General features: G+C 40.0%; 1 protein-coding gene across 3 annotated transcripts in view; it reads left to right on the top strand.

Annotated features, from left to right (window-relative positions):
• The window catches only part of REPS2 (RALBP1 associated Eps domain containing 2), a 219,772-nt gene that overhangs the window by 33,723 nt on the left and 166,929 nt on the right, over positions 1 to 19,120 (top strand). For all 3 annotated transcript variants that reach the window (XM_053655827.1, XM_053655826.1, XM_053655825.1), the window contains exon 2: positions 13,489 to 13,612. In XM_053655827.1, the coding sequence (XP_053511802.1) occupies positions 13,489 to 13,612 (124 nt within the window). The remainder of the gene's footprint in view (positions 1 to 13,488; positions 13,613 to 19,120) is intronic.

Genomic DNA, 19,120 nt, shown 5'->3' with positions numbered 1-19,120 from the left:
TGGCTGTCAAGGTACAAAAAGCAATGTCTTTCAGTTGGTAGGCCCAAAGAAACTCCATTCACTGCCATAGCATGCCACCTAAGAGAACAGAATGACTGGTAGCGTAGTGAACATAAGGGATTGCCTGTTTGCACAGTGGAGTTGGTTCATGTGACATTTATGAATATAAATTGTTGGCCAGCAAGGTCTTTCAATTCAGGCGGTTTCTCATTTTCCAGATTCTAATAACCCTCACAAACCCTGAAGTGCCTATCTGCAAAGTCATTCATATAGGATTAGTTTAAGTATTTAGAAATGATACCTAAAAGAGAGAAATAATGCCTGGAGAGTATGTTGTAAGTGTTTGAGAAATGTTGATCCTTTTTCTCAGACTTCCTAGACACACACACTCCAGTAAGATTGTCTTATCTCAGGCTGCTCTAACAAAATACTATGAATTGAGTGGCTTATAAACAACAGAAATGTATTTCTCACAGTTCTAGAAGCCAGAAGTCCAAGATCAGGGTGCCACCATAGTTGGGTTCTGGTGATGGTCCTCTTCTTGGTTGCAGGCTGTGAACTTCTTGCTGTGCCCTCATGGGTGGAGAGCAGAGAGAGAGAAAGCAAGCTCTCTTGTGAATTTATAAGGGTACAAATCCCATTTATGAGGGCTCTACCCTTATGACCTCATCTAATCCTAATCACTTTCCAAAAGCCCTGTCTCCTAATAGCATCACATTGTGCGGAGGTTGAGTTTCAGTATATAAATTTGGGGCGGGGGAAGGACAGGACACAAACATGGAGGCCATAACAGATTGTAAACCCTTTTAAGGCAGGGGCTGTTCTTTGTCAGATATCTCTAAGTTGTCAAATCTCTAGGCATGGCATGTGAGAATGGACTGTACTCAGGTTAGAGTGTTTTGGGAGAAATCAGGACCTAGGTCTCAGCTCATCCATTGTGGACAGGCCCCCGTTGTGAGACGGGTGGACTAGATCAGATTAGGCAATGCAAAAGTCTCTCCAGGCCGATGGAACAGTGTCTACAGGTGATTCAAGGTAGGAGATAGGAGATCTATCCACCTGGGTCCTAGAGATGTCCCTCCTGGCAAGCACAGCTCAGTTATAGGAGAAAACGGAGGGGGTTAGTATCAGGGACGTGTCAGTGGGTACCTGGGGGTAAAGTGCAGGACAAGGATGGACAGGTGAGAGCAAGGTCAGATCTCAAATGATGGGTGTCCATTAAGCTAGAGAGAGAAGGGGATGGACATTTGTAGCTGGGGCATAGAAAGAGATCAGTCTGGTCAATATAATATAGTCATTAGGTCACAGTAGCACCAATAGCAGGATGGTCTTTGGGCTTGATTCTGGCTGGTTGGCCAAAGCCCCTTAAATCCTTCTGCATTTGCCATGATGATGCAGGGGACCGAGTGTGCTGGTTGCCATGAAGTCCTGTGGTGAGGGGAATAGTCCTGAGTGGGAAGGGACCTGTCTCCAGCTTCAGTGCCTTACAGTAGCCCACTCTGAGGGATCCAGTCTCCTTAGAGGAGGGAGGCTGCCAGAATGTCATGGAGGTGAGAGGAACACTTGTTATTTCAACAATTGGATGGGGTCTTCGCTAGGAATTTGACAAAGAAAACCAATTAATGAAGTCAGAGCGCATACCCCATCAAAACTGTTTTTTCCTATGAGTTTAAGTATGCTGGAGGGTTCCAGTCTGTGATTTAGTCTGGAGAGTGAGAACTGTGGTGTGATCTGAGATTGACCTTTTATTTGTTCCCTCTGAAAGTATTTCTAGGATCTGTGTATAATATGCAGTGCTCCACTTGCATGATATGTCCTGGCTCGCTCTACTCTTCTCACTAAGGCACTAGTTTCTTATAAAAAGAAATGTGTATATGAGTATGTGTACTCATGCACCCATGTGTGTGTATAAAATAGAAGATATAAAATATAGGATGGACTGAAATCAACAAACTTATAAAAATACCAAATAACCCTAACCTGTAGTTTCATTTTCGAAAAGCACTAAAAGTGTCAACAAATTGTCTAAAAAGTGAATCCTTTGGCCGCTGAGGTAAGTCTGAGTTGCCAGAACCAGTAAAAGCTTTATGTAATAATCCTGGCAGTGCATTTGTGTTCATCTGAGATTTTGCTGCCTCCAGCTGTACAAAATTCTATAATATGCAGAGCCTAGAAACCTGGCCCAGAATCCTAAAAGGAATTTTCTATTGTAATCTGAGCTGTAATTGCATTTTAATTCAGTTCTGGTGTTAAAGCCAGTTTGAGTGTGTTTCCTTCACCTCATCTCATTCTTGGCATTTAAGTCAGTGCCTCGCACACAGTTGGCTCTCAGTAAATGCTCTTACTGTGGCTTCTACTGTTCTTTGCCCCTAAACTGTTCTCCTACATCACAGTGACTGTTTTCTCATGATGGGGAGGATGCTCCCTTCATCCTCGGTGGTACATCACCATCTTCCCCTTTCCTCTCACCCTTAAGTTGTTAGAGCCCTCTTTCTTTCCAGGCAGGTGCCAGTCCTGATGAACTCCTGACCTTCAGATGCATGCTGTGCATGTGCAGTTGGTTGGGCAGCTTAAAAAGCTGTGGAATTGGCTTGCCAAAGAAGGCCTCGTTTATAAAAATTATAATAAGAAAGTGTCATCAAATGCCATCACTACCTGTAACCCTTTCTCATTTCAGAAAACAGTCTAGGAGTATGATAAAAACTGTAGAATCACTCTGACAAACCTGTACATGCTACTCCATTGCGCAAAAAGCAAAGCAACTAGTCTGAGTTTGAATTCTTTGAATTTAAGAACCATGTGAATTTCATATTCAACTCCTTAACATATTTCTGTGTTTTAATACAAAAATGTTCCCCTTCCCACACATACAAAAAACTGAGAACATCTGAAATTCAGGGAGGATATGTTTTATTTTTCTTTGGCTTTGTTTGGAATCAGGTGCTTATGAGGTGACTTACCTGAACTCACATGAAGCTCTTGCTATTCTGGGATCAGGTACTGTCTCAGATCCTTTAAAGCTGAAAAAATTCTTTTGAATAGGTTGATATATTCACAAAAGTCACAATTCAAAGGTATAAAACAACATGCATAGGGGTTCTCTTAGTGTAGTGAAGAGTTAAACCTCAGAAGACATTTAATCCAGAAGGCCTTGCTAGTGGAAATCAATGGGATGGGTGCTGTGGTGAAAGCAAGGGTGATTTAAAAATGTAGGACTTGCTGTCAAGAGACTTACATACAGCCTTGTAGGGGGATGTAGCAGGTATACTGGGAACCGTAATACAAAGCAGAAATGGTAAGTGCCAGAGGGAGAGGTTCAAACCATAGTTACGGCTTTCATCCAATAGAATTCCTTTTTATAGAGTTTTTGGAGCTAGAAAAAGCCTTGTGTTCTATCTAGTCTGACTGTTTTCATTCTAGTCTATGAGCCTCGAGACCAAGGGAGGCCTGGTGCCTTCCCCACAGTAACCCAGCCAAACAACGCTACCTTTGACAAAGATAACCAGTTTTTGTAGAGCAAGATGCTGCCTTGTTCTGTGTTGGCAACTTACAGGAAAGAGCATTGTATTTGTAAAGTCTGGGCTCAGTGAGTGAAGACTACTGCAGTTTTGTTTAGTTGGAAGCTTTGTTTTGAAATTGCACATAGGGCAGGCAGGTGGCCGAGGAATGGATTTGGGGTCCATCTATATTTCTTGCTGACATGGGGTTAAGCTTTGTCTCTTCAAAATTGTTTTTAAAAATTTACTTTTCAATAGATAATCCATTCACATGATTCAAAATTCAAAAAGTACAAAATGAAATGCAGTGAACTTTTCCCTCCTTCAGTGCCTTAGCCAACCTGTGCCCTTTCCTGGAGGCAGCTGGCAGTCAGGTTTGTTAGCTTCAACTTTCAAAGGAAGTATGTGAAATATATAAGTAACTGCATCTATAATCATCCCTGTTTAAAAAATGATACCATATTTAATATCGTGCACCTTGCTTTTTTCTTTTCAACAGTTTAACCTGATGACCTGTCTATATCATTACTCAAAGAATTTCATTTCTTTTATTTGGTAGTTTTTGTGGCCAATGACTGAATGTGCTCTAGATGGTTAAGCCAAAAAGGGATTAGGGCTGTAGGTAACTCATGGAATTGTTTGGACGGCTGGAGGAACAGGCCCACATCTGTTTTCCAGAAACAAAACTTGAAGCTATGTGTAGTACTAGCCTGAAGTGGAAGCCACCCGTGCTCCTGCCTGCACTGAGAAGCAAACAGCAGGCATATGACTTGACTGCAACTGCTTTCACTGCCATCCTGATCCAAGAAGGCAGCCTTGCAGCTACCACAGATTCCTGCCTGCAAAAATGGAAGCTCCTAGCAGAGCCTCTTTCCTTACATTTCTCACTTCTAAAGCAAAATCTTATTGGCTCTGTCTCATCTGTGGCGACTTGGTCACAGCTTGCAATTTAGCTGCAAAGGAGCCTAGGAATTTGATTCTTGGCTTTCACGCTGAGAAATTTCCCCAAACAGAGAAAGTCTTTTCAAAATTTCAAAAGATGATGGACAATTACAGATATGACAAATGCCCACTAGAGCTACCTAGAATTGTATTGTGTGGATGAAGCACAATTGATTAATATTTTATATGATGGGCCTCCAGGTGTTTTCATTCTGTACCTTAGATAATATGTATTGAATGACCTTGTACAGTATGTCATTTTGCTTGTCTAAAATGGAATATAAGTTCCTAGAGGTAGAATTGGTGGTTTAAGAAGTCGATTGTGATTCTTACGGATATTGCCAAGTAGTCTCAGCATGTTACACAGATATGTGCTTCCACTAGCAATGTACAAGTTCCTAATTTTTCTTCCAGAGTCTTTTCCCTGTTCAGATTCTCTCTGAACCACAGTAGCAAGCTGGTGCTACTGGAGTGAGTTTGGGGCCTTGGGCCAAGAATGCTGACAAATCAGATCTGGGCCATAGCCTCCGTCATTATGGCCCGTTTTTAGCATCTGGGCTGGATTTGGCCTATATTTTATTATAGACTCTCTATCCCTAAATTAAGTGGCATCTTGGTGAGGGGGGTGTGAAAGATAATGTAGCTTCCAAAATTGACTTGCAACTTGGGAGTAGCTTACATGTCAGGGGATCTTGGATCATTATGTGTTCACAAATGCAGAAGGATGTTTTCAAAGAATTGTTACGAAGACTTATAACACCTACTTCTTTTAAAGATAAAAAGCAAATAAGTATAATAAGCCAGACAAAGACAAATGCTGCATGATATGTCAGTTATATGTGGAATAAAAAAAAAAACTGAACTCATAGAAACAGAATAGAATGGTGGTTGTCAGGGGAGAGGGTGGTAAAAGAGTGCAAACTATCAGTTTTAAGATGAATAAGTTGTGGGGATCTAATGTATAACATGGTGACTATAGTTGATAATACTGTATGTATCCTTGAAATTTGCTAAGAGAGCAGAACATAAGTGTTGTCACCAAAAAAAAAAAAAAGAAGGAAGAGAAAAGAACAACAACAAAAAACCTCTAAAACAGAACCCCACAAAAAGGTAAATATGTGAGGTGATCAATGTATTAACTGAGTGGTGGGAATCATTTCACAATGTTTTCATAGAGCATATCATTACTTTGAACATTTTAAATGTTCAATTTAAAATGTTCTGGCCCTGGCTGGTGTAGCTCAGTGGATTGAGTGCAGGCCAGCGAACCACACGATTGCAGTTTGATTCCCAGTCGGCACATGCCTGGGTTGCAGGCCGGTTCCCTGCAGGCCAGTTCCCAGCAGGGGACACACAAAAAGGCAACCATACATTGATGTTTCTCTCCCTCTCTCCTTCCCCCTTCCCCTCTAAAGATAAATAAATAAAATCTTTAAAAAATAAAATAAAATGTTCAAAATTGAACATGGCATGACAATTTTATTTTTCAATTATACCATAAAGCTGGAAAAAAAGCAAAACTTTTTTAAAGCATGTTTTATTTTAAAGATTTTATTTATTTATTTTAGAGAGAGGAAGGGAGGGTGAAAGAGAGGGAGGGAAACATCAATGTGTGGTTGCTTCTTGTGCGCCTTCTAATGGGGACCTGGTCCACAATGCAGGCTTGTGCCCGGACTGGGAATGGAACTGACGACCCTCTGTTTCACAGGCTGGTGCTCAGTCCACTGAGCCACACCAGCCAGGGCAAAAAAAGAAAAAAAAGCAGAACTCTTTTAGCATGGGAAATATTGCATAGATTTTGTTCATATATGAAATGTGGCATCCAATGGCTCCAACTGGTTGCTGTGGAAGTTTATAGTATTGTAGGAACCCTTTGTTCAAAAGTTTTTGAAAATTTTAAATGTATACATGGGTAGAAAATGGGGGGTGAATATACATGTGTCTTTTCTTCTAATGGGAGTATTCACTCTTGAAGTTGTCATTTCCTTAGTGTAGCTGATTATTTCAAGAAAATACCCTTTCTGCATGGCTACTGAGGGTATCTGCAAGGATAAAGTATAGGTCAGGGAGGCAGTGTGTTGTTATGCAGGGGCTGGTAGCTCCCCCTGTAAAGAGCCTGGTAGTAAATATTATAGGCTTTGTAGGCCAAGAGGCAAAACTGAGTGCATTAAGTACATATATTTTTAGAAGTAATTTTGTTTTTATTTTTATTATCTTTAGAGGGGAAGGGAAGGAGAGAGGGAGAGAAATATCAATGTATGGTTGCCTCTCGTGGGTCCCCCAGTGGGAACTGGCCTGCAACCCGGGCATGTGCCCTGACTGGGAATCGAACCACAATCGTCTGGTTCGCAGGCCTGCGCTCAGTCCACTGAGCTACACCAGCCAGGGCTAAGTACATATTTTTATAACAAGAGAGAGAAATAAACTTCCACACACTTTTAATGGACAAAATTCAAAATATAATAACAATAATAATGGAGCACAATATTCTTTTTGTAATACAGGTCTGCTACCAGGAAGCATGGGCTTCTTAGTTTTGTCATAATATTTTACCTAATGGGATTCAAAGTTAGTGTTCCCTATCATCAGATTGGTTGCAAATGTCCATCTGTAAAAACCATTCTCAGCTCATGGGCTATATAAAACCAGGCAGTGGGCCAGATTTGGTCCATGCACAGTAGTTTTCCAACTCCTGATGTAATGGAAAGACTATGAACCTTGGACCCAGGCACATATAGGTTTGAGTACTTGCTGTGAACTTGTGACCTTGAACGTATCACTTAACTTTGAGTTATGGCATTTATTAGTGCATAAACTAGAGGTAATGACACATACCTTATGGAATAAATATCCCCATCTTTCTTGTGATTTTGCCGTAGGATTCCAGTTTTATATATGCTAATGTAATTTAGCTAAACTGACTTAGAATTCATATTTAACAGATTCAAAAGCCAATTTTTTAGAGGATAGAATATTCATGTGATGTCAAAGTATTATGTGAAGCATGTTTTTGCAATGGAGAGATCTGGCAATCAATGCCTTAGCCCAGTGGCCAAGCTTGGCAATCAATGGATGTGCCCCTCACTGATGTATACCTCTTACAGTATCACAGAAATATTTGACTTGAATGTTACCATAGAGCAACAGAAAAATCCAAAATGTGGAATGTTCTGCAGGACAACTTGCATGAACTCTTGAAAGGATTCCGTGCCCTGAAGAACCAAGGGGAATTGTTCTAGATTAAGGGAAGACTGAGGAGACATGACATAAAAAAATTTAATGTATAAACATTGCCTTGGATTGGAAAAAAAGAATCCAGTCGTATAGTACATTTTTAGGATAACTGAGGAAATGAATAGATCATATATGTTGTATGATATTATTAATGTTGATTTGCTGAGCTGTGGTGATCATGGTGTAGGAGAATGTCCGTTTTTTTGAGAGTTAAATAATAAAGTATTTGGAGGTGGGGGAGGGGAGAGAGAGAAGTTGTTTTACTCAGCGCAGCTCATTTTCTATTACAGCACTGAGCACAATGCTTCCAGTGGGAGGTACCCAAAACATTTCCAATTAATACTTTCAGGTATTGGTAGCCTTCTCTGTCTGAAATCATGCCTAAGCACCGAATGTCTGTTCTCTCCTTAACAGTGTTGTGGTTTTGTTTAGGCATATACTATGGTACCTAGTATTGGGTAATTGGATATGGGGGGTTCATATTTTCTTGGGTAGCTCACCCAGGTCCCTCTATACTAAAAGTTCCTCTTGATTTTTAGGACACAAGAGACCTTTCCAGAAGGTATCCAGCTATGTAATATGAAAAATAGACATTTATTCAAGATACAAGATACAAGAAACATTGTACATAGGACAGTGACACCCCAGTCCCTTTCAAAGTGGGCACCTTGGAACCTCACACAATTCTTCCAATCGCTATCAGCTGCCCTGTTGTGTTTTCCTGAATTTTACTGATGGTCTAAAATCACTTCCCTTTTAAAAACTCATGAGACATGATGCATGAGTGGGTGTGTTGTTATGGTAAGGCAGCCAATCACCAGTGGCCCATAGCTGCAGCCTTCTGAATCATTCAAATAGTTTCTGCAGAGGAATGTTCAAGGTTAATGCAAAATGTGATGCATTTTGTTGCTCTACTCAGTCATTTTGAATGTGACGGCCACACAGTACACATGGTCACTCAGTGGCATCGACTGCCCCCACTGACTGGTACAGTGAAGTCATCGTTGTTTATGCATGCATATTCCAGTCCACTCTCCTTGACTGCCAGGTTACATTGATGTTGCACAAAATGTTGTTACATTAACAACGGCTGTACTTTTTCTGGACAGACATTGCTGAGGTATGACTTGTAAGTATGTACTTCAAAATCAAATTCTCCTTTATATTTCTGTTGTTGAGGGCGTCTACTTGGAGGGCTGGCTGACATCCCCTGCAGGTATGGTGAGTACAAGGAGGTGGGGAGGAAAAAGTTTGCTGTGCATCTTTGGAATGCTCAGTGGCTAGAGCACCAGTTAAGTGTTCTGGCCAACCAAAAGTAAAGTGTGGCAGATGCCTTTCTTCATGCTTTGACCCTAGCCAGTCCCTCCAAAATGGTGAGAAAGGAGGCAACAGAGAAGTTAATATTTTGTTGTATTCTTGCAGGTACTCTATGGCTATGTAGTGTGAGATGACTAAGGCCCATTTAGCAACCACTTGTAAAAGTAATTATAAGATGAGAGAAAAAACAATTTTGCTACTGCAGGCTGTGCAAACTAATTAATTCAACAAACATTCATTGAACAAGTGAGTACATAGCAAGCACCATAAAGTATGAGTCTTTTTTATACAAATGATAAAAATATACTCTTTTAAAATTTTTGTTGTTTATTCTATTACAGTTGTCCCAATTTTCCCCCTTTGCCGCACCCACCCATTCTACCTCTCTAGCCCACAGTCAGTCCCCTGTCCATGTCCACGCATCATTCATACATGTTCTTTCACTAGTCCCTTCTCCTCCCTTCCACCATTTCCCCTCCCTCCCTCTCCCCTATAGCTATCAGTCTGTTTGATGTTTCCATGTCTCTGGTTCCATTTTTCTCATTAGTTTAGATAAAAATATGCTCTTGCTTTGTGTTGGGCATTTGGGAGGTATGGGAAAGAGATAGGGTACAGTGGAGACAATGACCAAAATACCAATTTTGCTATATTACAAGGCCAGTAATATGATAGAGAGCTAGTGAAAAGGATTATGGGAATGTGGAAGACATGCCACGTGGAATTGACTAAAGTTTCAAAGATAAGATTAGTCTTGAAGCGATTTGAAGGATGAGCCTGGCCAATAAAAAAAGTTGGGAGACATCCAGCTTCCAGGCAGGGGACAAACCAGGTGTCCAGAGACCCGAATGGCTTTCATATGTTGAGAGTTGCTTGGCATCTGGAGTGGCTGAACCCTTAGATGAAAGGTGGGGAGGAAAAAGACATGGGGTTTTTGGAAAGATAGTTTGGCCAGATGGGAGGTCCTCAAAAGCCATGGTCAGGAGTCTGGGTTTTACAGGAAAGGGAACAAGGAGCCCTGAAAGCCCTTTTGAGTTGGGGGGTAATCTTGTTATAAGACATCATGGAGGGAATGTAGAGGATGGTACATGACATTGCATGAGTCTGGGGACAGCTCTTGAAGTAGTCAATATGTGACCAAAGAATCTGAACTTGTTAAGTTGCAGTGGAGAGAGAATAGAAGAGGGGTCCGTTGGCGAATTCTTCCAACCCCTCCCACCAAGACTTTTTTATATTTCATTTATTTATTTTTAGAGAGAGGGGAAGGAGGGAGAGAAACATCGATCAGCTCTTACATCTCCCCAGCTGGGGCCCCTGCAATCCAGGCATGTGCCCTGAATGGGAATCCAACCGGTGACCCTTTGGTTCTCAGGCTGGCACTCAATCCACTGAGCCATACCAGTCAGGGCTCACCAAGGCTTTTTAAATTTTAAAATCTTTCTAAGGAAGTCTTTAAAAAATACTTGAAAGAGAGAAATTTATTCAGACCTTTGAACAGTTCTGAAAATTTACTGCATTTCAGCTAGGAAAGAAAGTATATCAGGCAAACTGGAATGGGTGTGGACTGATTACTCAGCACAGTCACTTAATCTTTCAAAATTAGGTAGGAGGGAAGCTATTTTAGTGGCCTTCAATCTTCTTCCAGAACTTTTTCCAAGATCTTCTCAAATGGTCGGTGAATTTTTCTGATTCATATCCAGCACCCCGACAGTTTAGTGTACATCTGTAAGCCGTAAGGAAGTTGATTTCATCCATTTCTTTTTTTTCATCTCTTGCCTTCCACCTGAGAAAACAAACACCAGTCTATAGGTTCTTGTTCTGTATTAGAAATTTGCACAGCATGTAATCTAAGACGGATCCAGCTGAGTGTTACAGGTTGGGAGTTTAGACTAAAAAGAGGTATAATATTTTCATTTTTTCTTTATTTTGAGAAAAGCTTGGCAACTTGGACTGTTAGAAGGAGAGTTATATAAAATATCTTCTGCTAACCCAGTATCTGCTGTAAAGCACCACCTTATTTTCTTTAGACTACATTAAAACATTTTTACCCACAAATTACAGCTTTTCTGTGGAGTATTTAGACTTAAAACATTTCGAACCTTGATAAACAAACATACAAAAACCCTTACAGAATTAACCTGCTTTTGGGATTGAGAAGTCTCCAGCTTATGAGGTTTCACATGTAAGTTCCAAAGGCTTATAATTTATCGTTCTTGTGGCTCAAATATTCCAGAAAGCTCTTGGCATGTCTCCTGCTGTACAAAGTGACCCATGGGCTCACTTCACTTTTGTTCTTACTATATCACAATTCCACTTATTCTATGTTAGCTACAAAGCAGTGGTTCTAGTGGTATATAGGACCAAAGGACAGACTCCTATGTGAATAACATGGTTTACTAACTAATGTCAGATTCGGGTGTTACTCTCAAAGTCCCATAGTGAATATTTCAGCAGCAATTTGTTCCCTTTAGTTAAGAGCTTTTTGGTTCTATGTGGTGCTTATGGTAAAGAAATAACTGAGAGTTAATGGTACTAAATTAACACTGACTGACATATAGTTGTTAAATTGTTCACATACCAAGGACTACAATTTCTTAATATTAGGAAGTATTCTGCAAGACAACTATAATGTAGTTGGTATTTTTTTCTATTTGCAGGTAAGTTTGTACTTGAATTTATTCACAATAAGAGATTGTATTGTAAAACTCAGTTATTTTTTATTTGTAAGGGGTTTGTTCATTCACCTGAATGAGACTATTTCGACTGTATTGTGGGTGCCTACCCTTGTGCTCAGAGATGAATGGAAGTTACTCCTTGTCCTTAGAGGGAAGACATTTTAATGGGAGGCAGAAATAAACATGTATTTGTAACATAACATCATAAGTGTTGAAGTAGACATTAAAAGCTTGAATATGGATAATTTCAAGTGTATATAAAAGTACAGAGTAGGAGAATGAACTTGCGTGAACCCATCATCTAACTTCAGCAGTTCTCAACTCTTGGTTGGACTTGTTTCACTCGTACTTTCCACTTAACTTCTCTTCCCCCCTTTGTTTGAAACCAAGTCTAAGACAATGTATCATCTGAGGGACGTTTTTGGATTTGAATCATTAGAGAATACACTGGGAAAATAACCATACGTGGGCACTTGGGAAGGAGCAACAGAGAAGTGATGTTGGAGTTAAATCTAGTGGGGAGGGAGGAGATTCCAGTGCCAGGTAAATGGGATGGAACCCAACAATTAATAACTATTGCTAACCATTGTATTAGGTTCACTTAGTATATTATTTATTTTTTTCCTTCACAGTAATCTTATGAGGGAGAGAATATTTCTACTTTACATATGAAGAAATTAGGTTTCAGGCAGAGTGAATTAATTTGCCAAAGTCATAAAATTAAGTAGTTTCTTCATTGCAAACCAATTGATTTTAAGGCTCTTTAGTTTCCCATCTTCTTCAGCATGTACACTAGATACAGAGATATAAAAGGGCAAGATGTGTTTGGACAGTGGGAGGAACTGAAGGCAGCTACAGCACTGTGTGCGTGTGTTTATGTATCCAGGGATTAAACTAGAAAAGCCACTTAGGGCCAGGTTGTGAAGGAGCTTGAATGCTATACTAAGGAGATAGGATGTTGTCCTGAGAGTGGTAGGGAACCAGGCTGAGATGTCTTTAGGCATGAAAACAGTATTGCTAAATGAAAAAAGGGTGCAAAATAGTATGTGTTATTCTATTTGTATAAAGTATTGACTAAACAACAGGAAGAACACAGATGTGTAATACATATGTGCATAGAACATTCTAAAAGAAGATACAGTGCTTTCCTCTGGGGCATAGAAAGTGGGGGGTGCCTTTTACTTCTTCACATTCACTTACTGTTATTTGAACTTTTGAGTATCTATTACTTTGAAATAACATTTAAAAAGTCATTGAATGATTCATTTTTTTATTTTAAATCACCAATAGGATATATGTTAAAGGTCTACAAATGGAAGATTGCAATATCTTGAAAATACCTGTGTATAGTACTGTTTTGTTTCTCCAGAGTGAGCACTCAAGATGTAATTTTAATGCTTAGAAAATAATTTTTCCTGAGAACTTTAAAAATAATCACTTTGAATTCTGACCAACTAGAATCATCCACAGGTAGTGGTAATGACTAATCTGTTTTCTTTTTGTACCAGTGACTTCCTAGACTTTGTACATCAGAATCCACCCCCTGAAAAAGTCACTCTCTTTTGTAAGAAGAGTAACAGCCAGCCATCCTTTGTCACCTTTATTTTTATTGTTGAAAGAGGAGGAATAATGAGTAGGTAGAATTTAATTATCTGAATTGAAAACTCTCCCTGTAAACTGGAAGAAAAAGAAAACCGTGTACACATAGGTTCTTCATGGACTTTTGGTTAGCTCTATGAAATCTTTGAGATTTCATAATGTATCTTGTCTCATTTTCCTGTTATGAAATGGGTTTTCTCAGCATCATTTTTCTTGTCTGTTTTCAGATCACAGAACTGTGTGGTGCCAAGCGGGTTGGTTATTTTGGTCCAACTCAGTTTTATGTTGCCTTGAAATTAATTGCTGCAGCACAGTCTGGCCTCCCTGTGCGGATAGAGAGTATTAAATGTGGTGAGTAGCTTCCTGTTATACATTTTATTATCTGTGATGGGTTACTTATTTCTGAGAACCATTTTTAGCAGGCTTAAGGCCTGTTCTGTAAGTATTTATGGAGTTTTTTTCCTTGCCTTTTCCAACTATCCTGTAAATTAACATAAGAAAACTTAGCAGCTATCTTAGTTTCTTTTTTTTTTAAGTTGGGAAAATTTTCAGAGAGTGACCTGAGATTAGTTCCTTTTAACTGACTTGCCATAAAAATAGATTTTGTTCATTAGCAGGAAGAGATTGGGATAGGAATTCTAGAGCCTGTGGTGAAAGAATAACATTCGGTTTAATTTTCCAGTTCAGGAATCTATAATGTCATTTAAGGCTCTGTTTGGGACAAGGGAATAAGTATCTGGAAGAGTCTTGGTGGAACTGCTCCCTTTCTCTTTCCCTTGTCCCTTCCAGTCATATCAGCTCCGATCATCCTTTAATTCCCCAATCACTGAAGCACTATCTTGATGATTAGTAAGTACTTTGGGGGTACCAAAATTTTTGCAGAATAAAATTATCTGCTCAAAGCTTGTTCTTAAACATATTTATTGATTGATTTGTTTATTTATTCATTCATTTTTAGAGAGGGAAAATGGGGAGGAGAAAGAGAGAGAAACATCAATGTGTGGTTGCCTTTTGTGTGCCCCCAACTGGGGACCTGGCCTGCAACCTGGGCATGCGCCCTGACTGGAAATCCAATTGGCAGCCCTTTGGTTTGTAGGCCGGTGCTCAATCCCATGAGCCACACCATCCAGGGCTCAAAGTTTTGATTTAACATTTTCTTATCTTGCCATCCTTGCCCCTAACCCACCATATACCTGAGCACTTCATACAACTTGAACAAAACACAAAGCCCCAGACTCTTGGCATCATTTGTACTGCCTCGGTATTGGTTTTACCAATCTCTATATAGAAGGTGAACACTCAAGGGGTGTGCTGAGGTCCCCTGTTAATTTACTTTGATACAAATAACTTTCACATGTCCACACAGCTAATCAGGTACTTTTTCCTTTTCCTCATATTGAAATAAAAACCACTCAGCTGTTCATACCAGTCCTGTGAAGCTCCTAATAGACCTGGCCATTGGCTCAGGATTTATGGTTAGTCCATGGCAACTTTGCAGGACAACCCCAAATAGCTGAGAAGATTCTGATAGCTTGGACTATAGGAAACAAAGCCCTTTTACCCTAACCCATCAGGGGGCTGTGATCATTCTGCTAATCTTTATCAGAGGCTTAGTGTATGGCAGGCACTGTTTCATTTAGTCTTCACAAGTCCTAAATTAGGTATTTGTGTCAGTTTTCATTGCCTAGGGTAAACTGCTGAAATCTCAGTGCCTTAACAAAACAAAGGTTCACTTCCCACTTTGCAGTGGACCCCTAGGGCAGCTGCCTTCCATGTTGTGGCTCTGTGATCCTGGCTTCTTTATCTTGTGGCACCTCCAAACACAGCACCTGTTTTCATAATTGCCATAACAGAGAAATACTTTCTCACCCTAGCAGTTTAATGTGTTAGACTGGATATATATGACTCCTGTATTACCGCTGCTCACAATGCGTTGGCTAGAACTTGTCACATGATTCATTGAACTGCAGAGCTGACTGGAGGAGATATAATTCTCTCATGTGCCTGCAAAAAGAAGCGGCTATGGGCAAACACTGGCAGTCTCTAATGAGGGACTATTATTATCCCTATCTTACAGATGTGGAAACTGAAGTTTAGGGCGGTTGAGTACCATATCTTTCTGGACTATAAGATGCACCCCCCAATTTGGGAGGGAAAGGGGATACGTCTTATAGTCTGAATGTAGCGTACCTGGCTTGCTGTTGTGGGGAGTGGTGGTGGAGTGGGGTCATAGGTTATTAAATATTTTACCACATTTTTTGCTTCAAAAATTTTTTTCTATTTTCCTCCTCTAAAACCTAGGTGCGTCTTATGGTCCAGTACACCTTATAGTCCTAAATATACGATAACTTGCCTAAGGATGCAAGGGTAGTAGAGTTTGGAGCCAAGATCTGAGCCTCCATTTCCAATGCTTTTCATTGCTATTCAAAGTAGCCTCTTCTTGATTATTTTTTTCTGTTTATGAGGTGCTTGAGTGTAATCTATAATCATGGAATGTTTTCCAAATGGGGAAAAACTATGATGCAAAAGGCACCCCTTGGTATTATATAATTTGGTTCCTTGAAACAGGTTTTTAAAAAAATTTTTTTAAATTTTAATTATTGTTCAAGTACAGTTTTCTGCCCTTTACCCACATCCCAGTCCACTGCCCCCAGCTCTCCCCACCTCCCTCCCATCTCCACCCCTTGAAACAGGGTTCTTGTTGGAGTATTATTTCAGTGGCACATTTGGTGGTTATTGCTAAAAGACATAACAGTCACTACTGTTAGTCACGTGCTCTAATTAAACTTATATCACATTGAATTTGAATGTGTGGTAGACATTGATAGTTTCCATTCCACTGTAAATGGTCATTAAGGTTTATTGTAGTATCTTTCAACTTTATCTTCTGGAAAAGTTAGAATTGCTTTGCTGCATACAAGGATAAACTTCTGACACTTGGGTTTCTTATTTTAACTTAGACTGAAGTCTTTTACCTGATTTTTGCCCAAATGTACATTTCAATTTCCCAGGGTGTGAGGGTTGTCTAGGTCAATTTCCTATGGGGGAAGGGTTGTCTAAGTTGTCACTTGTGCATAGGATGAACACTTTTTCACAAATATAAGGTGTTCTCAATTATGTTTTATAAAATAAATCCTGATGCCTTTTACCTCTGAGGGTTTAAGTACACTCAAAGTCAATTCTGAATTTTTTTCATTCATTTAAAGGTTTATTAAATAAGTTATTTGCAGCCAGCATATTAGTAAGAATGAGGGCAAGATTGGGCCAACTTTAAGCTTCCGCTTAACAATTTTTCAGTTTGTTGCTTGAAATCCATTAGCTTAATGTGTGATGACACAAACCATAAAGGCCAAAGAGAAGGCTCTGTGGGAACCTAATCTGAAAGGCTATGGGGCTATGGTAGTCCCATCACACTCAGGGGTTGTGAGTCCATCCTTAGTTCTGTGAGTCCCACACTTCCTACATGAATGACATGTGCCTGGCCTCCTCTCTTCTCCATTCTCTTCCCCTACACAGCAGTAACAGTGGTCTTTTCAAGGCACCCATCAGGTCATCCTTTCTCCTCCTTAAACCCTCTAGTGGTTTGCCATTGTACATAGTTCCAAATTCGATGTCCCTACACTGATCTATAACCCTGCATAATATAGTCTGCATACTTTTCCATTCTCATCTGAAACTTCTCCCCCATGCTTACAGTCTGTTCCCTAGCCTCACTGGCCTTCCAGTACTTTCTGAGCCACCCCTTCCTGCTGCAGGAAACACCATGTTATCTGGAGGCTTTGGGTTCCTAGTGGTCTGTTCTTCCTTCCCCTTCCCAGGGCTGGTTCCTTCTCACCCTTCAGGATTCAGAGACTGTACCCTTCTTCTTATCTAAAGTAAGTACTGTCAAATTAATAGATTAGTAAAAAGAACCATCATATAGTAAAGCTGGTTTAAGAAAGTATAAGTGAGTCAGAAGTATATACAGTCATGGAAAGAGTGCTGGAATAAGATTACTAAATTATATATAAAATTGATTAATGCCCTATAGGTCAATAAAACTGAAACTTGATTATTATACTCTTTCTCTAAGAGGAATTACATTTGCATTGCTATTAGACAAGAATTGTTTGCTAATAGTTTTCTACAAATTAATCTCTACCCTTTCAGAATTGTAAAATGCCTAATCAAGAGTAAATAGTAAAAATAAAAGTACAAATCTCTAGGGGGTTAGGTAATCACTGGGTGGACCCGTTAGGTAATGCTTCTGTGTAACAGTTTCCTCCCTACTTTATTCTCTTTCAGCATCTGCTCCTTCATAGCACTTTTATCCAAGTTTGTAAATACTCCTTTACAAGTTTGACGTTTTTGTCCATCTTCCTCACTAGTCTAGAGCTTACTAAGGAGGAAAGGAGGATGATCTGGTAATGCTGCACTGTGGGCCATTGTGGGGACTCAGGGCATATTTGTTGAATGAATGAATGAAGAGATGAATGCTTATGCACGGGGAGTGAGATTTAATCATATGTTACTCTTCAAGTTCCGATTCACCTGGAGCTCCTGGTGGATTCTTGTGAAGTCATGTTTCTCAGGCCCGGCCTGGTTCCCAACTTCGTCTGCACTTGATAATCACCTAGATCAGTGATTTTCAGCTGGTATGCTGCAAGAATTTTTAAACCATGCGATACCTGATTGTTTATTTGGGGACACTGACCTCTTTTCCTTTAGATTGTCCAAAAAACCACAGCCCCAACTTGTGGCTCAGTGGGTTGGGCATTGTCTCAGAAACCAAAAGGTCTTTGGTTCTATTTGCTGTCAGGACATATGCCTGGGTTACGGCCCAGGTCCCCAGTTGGGGGCATGCAAGAGGCAACGAATCAATGTTTCTCTCACACATTGATGCTTCTCTCCCTCTTGCTCCCTCCCTTCTCTCTCTAAAAAATAAATAAGTAAAAGTCTTTTTTAAAAAAATGTATTTTATTGATTATGCTATTACAGTTGTCCCATTTCCCCCTTCATTCCTGTCTACCCTGCACACCCTCTCCCACCCACATTCCCCCCCTTAGTTCATGTCCATGTGTCATAAGTTTTTTAGCTTCTACATTTCCCATACTATTCCTGCCCCCCCCGTCTGTTTTCTACCTACCATCTATGCTACTTATTCTTGTACCTTTTCTCCCTCTCTCCTCCTCCCACTCCCCTCTTGCTAACCCTCCATGTGATCTCCATTTCTGTGGTTCTGTTTGTGTTCTAGCTGTTTGCTTAGTTTTTGTTTTTGTTTTAGGTGTGGTTGTTAATAATTGTGAGTTTGCTGTCATTTTACTATAAATGTTTTTTATCTTCTTTTTCTTAGAGAAGTCCCTTTAATTTTTCATACAATAAGGGCTTGGTGATGATGAATTCCTTGAACTTGACCTTATCTGAGAAGCACTTTATCTGCCCTTCCACCATTCTAAATGGTAGCTTTGCTGGGTAGAGTCATCTTGGATGTAGGTCTTTGCCTTTCATGAGTTGGAATACTTCTTTTTAAAAAAATTTATTTAATTATTGTTCAAGTACAGTTTTCTCTCTTTTACTCCCATCCCAGCCCAGGAATACTTCTTTCCAGCCCCTTCTTGCCTGTAAGGTCTCTTTCGAGAAATCAGCTGACAGTCTGATGGGAGCTCCTTTGTATGTAACTGTCTCCTTATCTCTTGCTGTTTCCAGGATTCTGTCCTTCATTTGAATCTTGAGTAACGTAATGATGATGTGCCTTGGTGTGTTTGTTCTTGGGTCCAACTTCTTTGGGACTCTCTGAGCTTCCTGGACTTTCTGGAAGTCTAGTTCCTCTGCCAGAACGGGGAAGTTCTCCTTTATTACTTGTTCAAATAAGTTTTCCAC

This window comes from Artibeus jamaicensis, unplaced genomic scaffold, assembly GCF_021234435.1.
Source record: "Artibeus jamaicensis isolate MK-2021 breed Jamaican fruit bat unplaced genomic scaffold, CSHL_Jam_final scaffold_1283, whole genome shotgun sequence".
Taxonomy (NCBI): Eukaryota; Metazoa; Chordata; class Mammalia; order Chiroptera; family Phyllostomidae; genus Artibeus; species Artibeus jamaicensis.
The sequence above is the reverse complement of the archived record's forward strand: the minus strand, read 5'-3'. Positions and strand labels throughout refer to the sequence as shown.